Raw genomic sequence first — 11056 nt, 5'->3', positions numbered from 1 at the left:
GGCGGCACCACTCATGCTTACTGCGACAAGGTGCTTCACGTACTACCAGGGAGGCTATCCTTCCCCACTCTCGGGCATCAGGGGACAGAGCGCAGGACCCTCCATGCCACAGTAATTGGCACCGATAGACCTGTCTCATTGGTGTCGACATCACTATGCCTCTCCCACCATTTGGCATCAACATCCATTTCTGATGCCGGACCTCCAACACTGGGTGCCCAATCTGACGGTGCCAGCATACCTGCTTCTCAACACTCCAGCCCTGTACATCCTTGTCAGGATGTCCCACTGGTACTGGTCACAATGCCGTATTCTCCACCTCCTCCACCATGGCTTGCCCACCACTACTCCCAACTGGAATAACAGTGGCCCTCGTGGCACGAGTTGTTGCGGCAAAGCTGTGCATAATTGGTACCACCATCCATGTTGGAACCACACCCACCTTCACCATGGCTGTCTACGATGCAGTCTCCTCCATCAGTGCACTGCAGCACTGAAGGGTTTTTCTCCCGGGGTAACGAGCCTCTCTTCTTCACGTGTCTTCCTTGTCACTGGACTATGCTGTGCTCACTTTGTCGCCTCCCTTGACTGACCATGCTAGGTTTACAGGACTTTTTTTTGCGTGAAACACAATCCTTAGATAAGGACATTCAGGAAGTCCCAGTTAAGCAGTACCGGCTCCTCCGCATTGCGCAGCCTCCATCATCTTCAAGGGTGGCGCTGCCCATGTATGAGGTCATCATGGACCCAGTGATATTACTGTGGCAAACCCCAGCTTCCATTGCCCCCACTAGCAAATGGGCCAATAAGAAATACTTTGTGATGTCCAAGGGAGCTGAGTTTTTGTTTACTCACCCACCTCCTAACTTGTTAGTAGTAGATGTAGGCTGTAATAAAACAAGGTCTTTTCGCCCCAGACAAGAATAACAAAAATGGGATTAAAAAGGCTGGGTCTACACTTGTCCCCCAGCTTCAAAGGGGGCATGGTAATCAGGGCCATGGGAGATTATTAATGAAGTGGTGCAGTGCTTCAAGTGCTGCCAGCAACTCCCCGGTGCCTCTCTTCAGATCTTCACGTGTGTCAGTGCTCCTGGCAGCAATGAGTTACTATTGCACGGGCTGTACATGCAGAAGATACTGAATCAGAGTATGGGAACCGAGCACAAAACACTGCAACAAACTTTGGAGTGACTCAGTAACCATGTTAGTGCTTGTAATGGTGGATGGCCGTCAATATAAAACTGCTCAAAAGTGTTTGTTTTCCGTGGGCAGCGACAAGTGAGGGACATGCGTTCTGAGATGATGACACCAGAAACCCAGAACCATTTGCGGTGACTTTTTCCACAAGACACCAGAACAAAATCCCAAAATGTGACCAGCCTGCAGGAACTCTGGGATAGGTGTCCACAATGCACTGCCTCTACAGCTGGACTGTGGCTACCTTGTGGGGGACACGTTAACTCGACTGTGTGAGGAGATCAGGACACTCAAATTCAACTTTATAATATTTAGTGTTTAAAAAGTCAACTTTAACAAATTTGACTTTAATTGGCAGGTGTAGACATACCCTTAGTGTCTGCCTACAACCGCTACTTGGTCTCAGATTTTCCACTCAAGGGGACTTTATTTGGATTAGGGTGCATGCTCTTTGCACTGGTTCATGAAGCCTGCCGTTCAGGGGTCAGGGAGCTGGTTTGGGAGCCCTTCATGCAGCTTCGAAGCAGGCTTACTAGGTGTGGAAGCCGGCAAGCTGGCTTTCCAACCTGGAGACCAGAGTCGCCAAAGTGTGGGAGTTAAATGAGCCATTGAAGCTGGTTACAACCCCCGTGTCCTTGGTATGCAGAGGGGTGGCAGGTGTTTCTACTAAGCCAAGATTTAAAGACAATGGGTACATCTATGTTAGATGGAAGATTGACCTTGCTGTTGTCAATCTTCTGGCATTTGATTTAGTGCACATAGTGGGGACATGCTACATTGAATTTACAGGGTGCCCCCATTGACTGCTGTACTCTTGCGCTCTGTGAGGAGTAAGGGAGATCAACAGTAGCAGAGGCTCCCATTGACCACCCTTAGAGGAGACAGCATGGAAGTCTGAATTAAGAGGCATAGACTTTAGCTACATAATTGACACAGCTGAAATTGCGTACCTTAACTCAACCTTTCACCGTAGTGCAAACCTGCCCAAAATCTCAGGAGCCAGGCCCGAGACAGTCGAGCCAGTGGCCTGGTGAGCATAGGAAAGCCTGCCCTCAGAAATAGGTCCTGTCAAATGTTATGTCAGTGACTATTTTAAACTTAGGTGTAACTGTGGGTATTTGCAGGGGGCGTGTGGCGTGAAATGACAGGAGTTTCTTGTCCATTGAAATTAACATTAATCAGGTCGGTTTTGCAAAAGTAAGAGCAAGCATCTAGGGATACACTGTCTCTACAGATAAGAGCCATATTCATTGTCACAGAGGCATTTGGTCCTCGGTATCTATGTTGTGGAGGATAAACTGCTGGTTTTTGTGCTGGGGCATAGGTTTCCTTAGGAGCTAGGTTTAGACTGTGTATGAATATTTTATTTTTTACTATTTTAAATGGAAAATTCCCAGCGCAACTGACCAGCTTTGGTGATTTTTTTAAAATCATTAATCCTAGTGCTGCATGTAGGTAGAACATTATACTGTCAGCTTCTTACATATGCTTATTAAGGTACACATGCTATTGAACTTGGAGGGGTTGCAACTGCATTGGAGGATAAGGTCAGAATTCAAAATGATCTGGACAAACTGAAGAAATGGTCTGAAGTAAACAGGATGAAGTTCGAAAAGGACAAATGCAAAGTACTCTACTTAGGAAGGAACACTCAGCTTCATACATATTGAACAGGAAACGACTGCCTAGGAAGGAGCGAGGCTGGACGAGATTTAGGAGTCATAGTGGGTCTGGCCCATGAGAGCTCATCACCTAATAAATAATAGTCTTTGAGATGCTTCAGGACTGCTTTTTTGTTGTATTACCGAGTGGCTAATTCACAGATTCTGCTAATAGGTTTTTCAGGTCTTTTCACTGTTAGCTACATCCTCTCCGAAGGGAGCCTCACCAGGCTGCAGCAGAGACAGACCAGAGATAGGAAGAGGTGGACATTATGATCCGGTGGTGCCCCAAATTTTTGGGTGCTCTCTGCACCTGCATATTCTGCTTATGACTGAAAACATCTCTGTCAATAAATGTTTAGGAAAAAAAGGTTCCAAAAATCAAAAGTTTCAAATGCATCTTTTTATTGCTTCATGGAATATGGGTGAAATGATGTTGCCAAATTTCTTAGCGTTTTTGATTATATTCTGCCAGATTTCTTAAGGTGGCTACAGCATCAAGCTGGGACTTTTTTATTGTTAGACATGAACCTAAATAAACAGTGGAAACAACAGGATAAGCAAGTGTCAGTACAAGCTCCCAATTCTCCTTCCATATAAATCAATAGGAATTTTACTACTACAGTAGAACCTCAGAGTTACAAACTGACCAGTCAACTACACACCTCATTTGGAACCAGAAGTTTGAAATCAGACAGCAAAAGAGACAAAAAAGGGAACACAGCACTGTGCTCAATGTAAACCACTAAAAAATAAAGGGAAACACTTTTTTTCTTCTTCATAATAAAGCTTCAAATATGTATTAAGTCAATGTTCAGTTGTGAACATTTGAGAGAACAGCCATAATGTTTTGCTCAGCGTTACAAACTTCATGTCCAAGGTGTTTACTAACTCTGAGATTCTGTAACTTAAATGAGAGCAAGATCTGTCTGTGCTCCCTCACTTAGACTAAGTCTAGATTGTGGGCTTCTGTCAGCAGCCCAGAGGTCTCTTGACAGATGTCTGCTGCTTCAGGAGCCCTCTGCCAACATGCCGGTCATCCTGGGTCCACAAAGAAGAAGGGAGGTGTCGGCAGAGGGGATTTTCCCAACATTTGGCCCCATGTGGATGGGCCAAATGTCGGGAAAGCCTCTCTGGACAGAACTGCCAGCAGAAGATATGCAAACGTTTGCACAGTTTGCATATCTTCTGCTGACAATTCTCGGCAATCTAGACATAGCCTTAGGGGTTGAGGCCTGCTGGAACCCCTTAAATAGTAAGGTGATCTGAACACCATAAAGGTTTGCACCACTGTGACCTGAGCTTGCAAGTGTTCCCTTTGGATCAACGTTTACTGATCCGACCAAGAGATGAACAACAGGGAAAACTAAAAATAGAAATAAGTAAATCCACAGTTTTTTATTTTTTTTGAAAGTCCAATAGTGGGAAAGAAAAAACAGTTTTCCATCAGTATAATTCTGTATATAATGCTCAGTATCCGAATTGTGGGAATCCAATCCAGATAGAGTCCCATTGTGTGCGCGCGCACACACACACATAAAATGGTCTAATCCCCAAAGAACTTGTAAATTTATTTACATCAATCATTCAGTTATTCCAAAATCAAGCAAATAAGGGACCTTGATGTTGTAATCTGGAGATGATTTTTTGAAACCTTGACAATTACAGTTTGAAGCAAGGATTCTCTAAAATGCACTGTAATCAGTTTTTTGATGGAGTAGAATTGTAAAAATAACTCGAATCATATTTAAAAAAACTAAAGTGAAAAGTCTAGTACTCTCTGGCTGATCATTGGCTACTGGGACAATCACAGGAGGTAAATTATTACTCGTATTTGAACAAACAAAGCTCACGCAGGTTTAATCTCAATTTTTTTATTTGAACAAAATGCTTCTATATTGTTAATGCACAATATCAGATCAAATCAGTTCATCCATTTAATCTTGAATACCTTTTCTGACCTACTAATTTGCTAGGTATGAGACAAGATTTTCCCACCCTGAAGTTGCTTCAGTGGCACTTGAAAATTGCTTGAGGTCAACAGTTTGGCTGGTGGCTAGACATGAGGGAGATGAGAGAAAGAGGAAGGTTCGTTCTGAAATGACAACAATAATGGAGGAAAACAAACCGAGTATTATAGTAATAATGATCATCTCATCAATTGCACATTTCAGAATCTTAGAGTCAAATTACATTTGTGTAAGTGTTATCCATTTTTACAGAGGTAGAATAGAATACAGTACAAATGTGTAGTTTTGGTTCAAAAAGTTTTAGTGTAATTGAGGCACCTTCTTACACAATGTATTTGGCCTTTGACTTGAACCATATCTGTGGCTTTCCTGACCCAAGCAAGTTTTCACTTCCACAGAGCCTATAAAACTTTGGAAGAAAGAGCTTGGCACACTTCACCATCAGCAGAGCACTTGGCAGAACTATGACTGTGGAAGATTTATGAATGATGGAGAAGAAAGGCTTAGAAATAGCACAACTGGATTTTCAAACCATGTGTAGAGTTGCCAGTTAGAAGAACCTGTTGGCTGGATATTGAATCAGCAACACATACCATTAAACACAGAATATCATTGTTACAGAGTCACCTTAAAATAATACTTTAAATTAAAACAAAATACAGTACACCTCACGGGGAATTTTTTAAAAATATGATAAGATATATAGAACCCTATTTAAAAGTCAAATTGGTTAAGTAAAATTGAGAAGACTTAAAATTGCATTTGATTAAAAAAAATCATTCTTACTGGATTAGACTCCTTTCCTAGGCCTGACACAAAGCCAATTATAATTAATGAGTCTTTCCTGTGTAAGGTTTGAGCCTGCCTAAAGATGTGATGTCATTGCAAGAATGGCAGTTTCATTCCTCAGCTTTATTCAACTGAGCAATGAAGTGAACAGAAGTTCAGGGCACTCATCAACCTCTGTGAGGAGCTCAACTTATAGCAGGTCTTGGCCCCTAAAGCGGAGCATTTACACCGTCTCGGCCAAGCTATTAGGGCCCAACCTTATTCCTACTGCTGTGAATGGCCAAAGTTCCATCAACTCCTACGTAAATTCTGGTTTCAGGGATTTCTCCTAATACTACATACTGAGTCCAGAGCTGGATGGGTAAGGGACCGAGGATATTATTTTACAATTCTTTTTAAAATCTTTCATTATAAGTTTTATACATACCTGATGATTGACTGGGATCTTATGCATGCTTACGTAGATATATTGTAAATCTATGAAGGGTCAAAAGTCAGTCATAGACTTATAGAAGATTTGGGTTGGAAGAGACCTCTGGAGGTAATCTAGTCCAACCCACTGCTCAAAGTGGGACCAACCCTAACTAAATCATCCCAGCCAGGGTTTTGTCAAGCCTGGGATTGAAGGGATTGTTACTTTAAAAAAGTTTCACTAACTCTCGAAATCTTTTCAACCAAACTATTTGCATAACATGAAAATAATTCGGGGGTTGTTTTTTTAAATGTGAATGTTCCCTTGTTCTGTTGGAAGCCAAAACCCAACAAGCACAGGTTACAAGAGAGAGAAAGAAATTGAAAGATCTCACCTTCCCATTCAATCTGTGTAAGCTGCAAAATAAAGTCGATCAAAAAAGCAGGAGTGGCAAAAACATTTTGAAATTCTCAAAAGATGTGTAAGTTGTTATCATTTTTAAGGTATATAATGATATTGTAAAAGGTCCTTTTTCCTCCACAGTATCCTTTCTGTATTTTGTAAAAGCTTCTCAGACCATCTATATTTTCCCCTGCCTTGCAAGTTTCTAATATAAGAAATGAAGAAGGACATTATGAATTGGAGGACATGGTAAAGCAAAGCAGCTCCAGCTAATGTCATTGTGAAAAACAGCAGAGCAGTCCCACTGAGCTATGTATGTCAGCCCCATTTTATGTACCTAATTTAAAAGTAACAGAAATAAGAATTCATAGAGGTGTTACACCTACTGATCTCATTTTCTCTTGTTTCTTGGGCAGCTGTTTTGGCTAGTCAGTCTGCATGAACACACACGGCCTACTGGAGTCTACTCTCATTTACTCCTGCAAATTCCTTGTGGCTTTCATGAAATTGTGGAGACCCAACTGAGAGATATTGGCATTAAAAGTGTAAAGTGTGATTATGGTGACACCAGAGGCACAAAATACTGAGCTGAATTTTAGACCTGGTGTGTGTTTTGCTGCCACTTAGAGCAATCATTTTTTGATTTGCAAAGAGAGCCAAACAACAACAGCGAAACACTATTTGAAAATGACCTGATAGTGTTCCATCATAATGGGTCTCAGTCAGATTTTCAACTGATTAAAGAGCATGGCTAGATTTGGACACCAACCTCTTTCCCTTCTCTCATCCATTGATGAAGGAAATTAAATTATAATTACAGCAGCAATTCACAGTTTTGGTAAATGTGCAAAAATCACATATTTCCCACTTCCATAAACATTTTGTGCAAAAGTGCAAATCCCTGTGTTTAAACAGGAGGGCCTGGGAGTACAGAGGTGAAAAGGACAGCTCACATTCCTTCAATTCATCACAGTGTCATATAAGTAGTCATTTTAACCCAAGGGGGAAATCCCCACCTTAGGGCTCAAACACACAGACAAAAAGGGGAAAATAATACATTTAATAAAATACACATCACCTCAAAGGCCATGCATCTGGGTGCGGCACTGAGGTTTGCAGGAGTCCCATGCAGGGGGTGATGTTGTTCCCTCACTTCACAGCTACTATTAATAAGAAAGCCACTACTTCCAGTTCTTCATTCCTTGGTTCTGGATGCCAAGGAGCAGTAAAGGCTGGCCTAATTCAATGGCAGGCGTTAATGAAAGCAAGCTACCTTTGGTCGCCCTTAGACAGAGAGATTCTCTCACAGGGTCTGCTACAGAAGAAATGTCAAGCTTCCAGTTGCATCCCACTTAGTTCTGTCATTGGGATGACACTGTGAGTTGCTGAGGGCGTGAGGCCCTCCAAAAAGACACCTCATTTTTTCCCTGTAGTAATTTTCCTGAAAGGGGATCTTGGTAGAGGTCATTGTGGACCAGGCATCAATGTACATTGTTAAAAGAGATACCACTTGTTTCCAAGTTGCCTTGCAATATCTCCCACTGTGTCTGACCCAGCACTTGCTCCCCGTTTGCTTGGCAGTGGCTACGTAGTCCTCCCTTCCCCCCTCCCGCCACCTCCCACCTTCCTGACATAGCACAGGGTGAGTTAGAACTGGCGTGCCTCTCCACAGCAGGCCCACAGCTGCCCCACTGGTCTCCATGAAGACAGGGACCAAGCATTTTGTAATGTCAACACAGCAAAAGTAATAGACGGCAGAAAGCTAATCAGACTGTGAGCCAGAGACCTCTACTTTTCCATAGGAAACACAGCTCAGGAGTAGTTCACTTGGGATCATCATCTCACCAGCCCCCGCACCCTCTTAAAACAGGGTCGAGCTTCTAAAGAAACGTGACACATCCTTAGGAAATATGTAACTGAGATAAAACCCACAATCACATTTGTGTGGCAAATATGATTAAAGTGCATTCAGATGGCAGAAAAAACACCCTGTCCATCCTAGGGAACCAGTGTGGAAAATGCCGCTAATAGAGTTTGTCTTTCTTCACAGAGGAACATCTGGCAGCCTCTAGAATGCCAGCTGCTGGCAACAGTCCCTTTAATCACCGCATCGTTAGCAGCTTCTAGTTTCCTGAGTTTAAACTTTGGTTTCAGTTCTGTACCAAAAAACCTTCCAAGTCAGCTCTCTTCAATTCGGAAAGCATTGTGGTCTTTGTGGGACCGAGGGAAGGACAATACCATTCACCACAAGGTGAGAGCGGAGTTACTGATCAGTTCCTAGCTGCACTGCGGTCAGGATCTCCTGTAAATGGATGAAACCCCAGTGCTGGCACATTTTCCTGTTAATTTCTGTAAAGAGTCACAGAGGTGGATAAACAGCAAAACCCTCAACTCAGCTCCTAGCCAACACAGCAGCAAAGGCACATGGGAGAGCAGAAGACGAGACCTGGACAGTAGTGTGCACCCTGCTGTATGGAGCATTCCTGTTGCACCTGGAGAGCTCTTAACAGCTGCAGAATGTGGTGGCCATACTGGAATTTCCCCTGGCACCTGGAGAGGGTAATTGCTTCAGCACAGGATTTCCATTTTGTGGAATCAGGAGAGATGTGTCTCAGACATGGTAGACCTCTTCTTCCATGGCATGGTTCACTTCCCCATGAAATTGTCTGAATGTGCTACGCCTCAGGATCTCCCAGCCACGGTGGGAACTGCTTTGGGATGTGCTCCGAGACACTGAAGGAATAAGTGGTGCTAGGTCCTTACTGTTGGGAAACTCCCCATCCAGCTTCTCAGAGTACTTGTCCAAGCCTTCCTTACCCTGTCTCTTAAACGCTTCTGTGTAACGATGCATCTTGTGCTTGCTGCGATCAACCCTGTCTTCTACCCTGTGGAAAGGTGAGAATATATTGAACACATCAGAAACATCCCAGCTTCTCAACAATCATTAGCAGCTCCACCAAAAAGCCCTCTACATGCACCACGTCCTACAGCACAGGGCTTAGCATGTCCACAGAGGAACCATTCACAAGCAAATCTCATTTTAGTTTCTTTCTCTTCACACACACTATTGAAGGAGACCAACCACCATGACTGGTTTCTATTATGCTCCCACCATCCCAAAACCTCCACTGCCCTTGGCTATTGCTTCCTGCTCTGTCCCCAGTTCTTTAACTCCACTGATGTCCCAGGCACACCTTTTCCCTGTGACCAGAGGTCTGCAACTTGTGGCTCCAGAGCCACATGCAGCTCTTTAAGGACTTTGTTGTGGCTCCTGAGGCTATAACTGCAATGTAAAAAACAAACAAACAGACAAACCCTCCTGAACATCTACAAGCCCAAAAATAAACAACTCACACGTATGAGGAAATAGAATATGTAAAAAGTTTGTGAGCGCCCTGCAGTAAACATGTATCATTGTGTGTGCATTGTTCTTAAAACAGGGATTACAGGAACTATGATTTGATGTTATTTATTAAGGACCTTCTTGTACCCATACGCATTGCAGCTCTTGAGTTACTGAGTTTTTTACTGAATTGGAAAAACTTGGTTCTTCTTGTTATTTTGGTTGCCAACCCCTGCCTTTGACTAACTGCAAAGTCTTGGTGGACTTGCTCCACTTGGTCATGCACCTATTTCCTCTCCCCAGTTGCTTGTTCACCTCTTCTGATCTTGGGCAATCTCTCCTTCCCAATGATTCTCAGCCAGGGAGACCCTGGGAAAGACTCTCATCCCCTTATGCTAACTTCGCACCTGAACCTCATCCTGGCTCTTCCAATCTACTTCCCCAACTTTGCTCCACCCAAGAACCTTCCTTCTCTGTTTAGCTGACCACTGTCTCTCCTGAGGTAGTGGCCTGCTAACAGGAACTCTGTGCCTGCAACTTCTGGTAACAGGTACATGGTAGCACTGCGCATGTCACTGGATTGTTTCACCATCATTCTCCCCACATGCCCAGGGCAGACCCTGTGCAGTGCTCCAGCACTTGGGCAATGCACCGTGTGTGTGTGTACATGCGTGGGGGAGTGTGTTACACAGCACTGAGCTGTTCCCCCATCAATGATACTAGGTAACTAGCTGCTGATTGTCTCCAGCACACTTAACATACACAAGTCTCCCCTCATCGGCTGAATCCTGCTGGGACCCCCATTGTATATAGTTCAACAGCTCCCCCTTGGGGCCTGATCCACAGCATGCAGACGTGAAAGGATAAATCTGTGCACAGGTCTCACTCTTCTATCACAGCGGTAAGAATCAGGAGTGAAACCAGCATAAAGTGAGAGGAGAATTGGGCTTCTTGTTATCCAGACAAAAAATTATATTGAAAACCCAAGACTTAAAACCAAAATCCTGGATCTAAACATCTTCATGTTTTTAGGATGTTTGCTGGAATTTGATCCAGACATGGTGCCTTTGGGCCACTCTGCTGTATACACTCTACTGGGAAACACAAAACGCAGTTGCATGACTCTGTGGGGCTCATGTTAGAGTCCAGGGTGCTGTCCAAATGCTGCCTTCCCGTATTCCTTTCCTGCTTTGAAAATATCTGAAGCGGTGAAGCACAGGAATGAGTTACCTAGAGAGGCAGGGGAATCTCCATCCCTAGAGGTTTTTAAGTCCTGTCTTGA

The 11056-nt window shown here is 43.6% G+C and overlaps 1 protein-coding gene across 3 annotated transcripts in view; it reads right to left on the bottom strand.

Moving 5' to 3' along the window:
• Positions 1-4701: 4701 nt before the first annotated feature.
• Positions 4702-11056, bottom strand: part of LOC142017259 (transient receptor potential cation channel subfamily V member 6-like) — a 37629-nt gene continuing 31274 nt past the window's right edge. For all 3 annotated transcript variants that reach the window (XM_075002153.1, XM_075002134.1, XM_075002144.1), the window contains one exon: positions 4702-9316. In XM_075002153.1, coding sequence (XP_074858254.1) covers positions 9043-9316 — 274 coding nt within the window. In that variant the 3' untranslated portion in view covers positions 4702-9042. The remainder of the gene's footprint in view (positions 9317-11056) is intronic.

The sequence above is a fragment of the Carettochelys insculpta genome, chromosome 1 (genome assembly GCF_033958435.1).
Source record: "Carettochelys insculpta isolate YL-2023 chromosome 1, ASM3395843v1, whole genome shotgun sequence".
Lineage (NCBI taxonomy): Eukaryota > Metazoa > Chordata > Testudines > Carettochelyidae > Carettochelys > Carettochelys insculpta.
The sequence above is the reverse complement of the archived record's forward strand: the minus strand, read 5'-3'. Positions and strand labels throughout refer to the sequence as shown.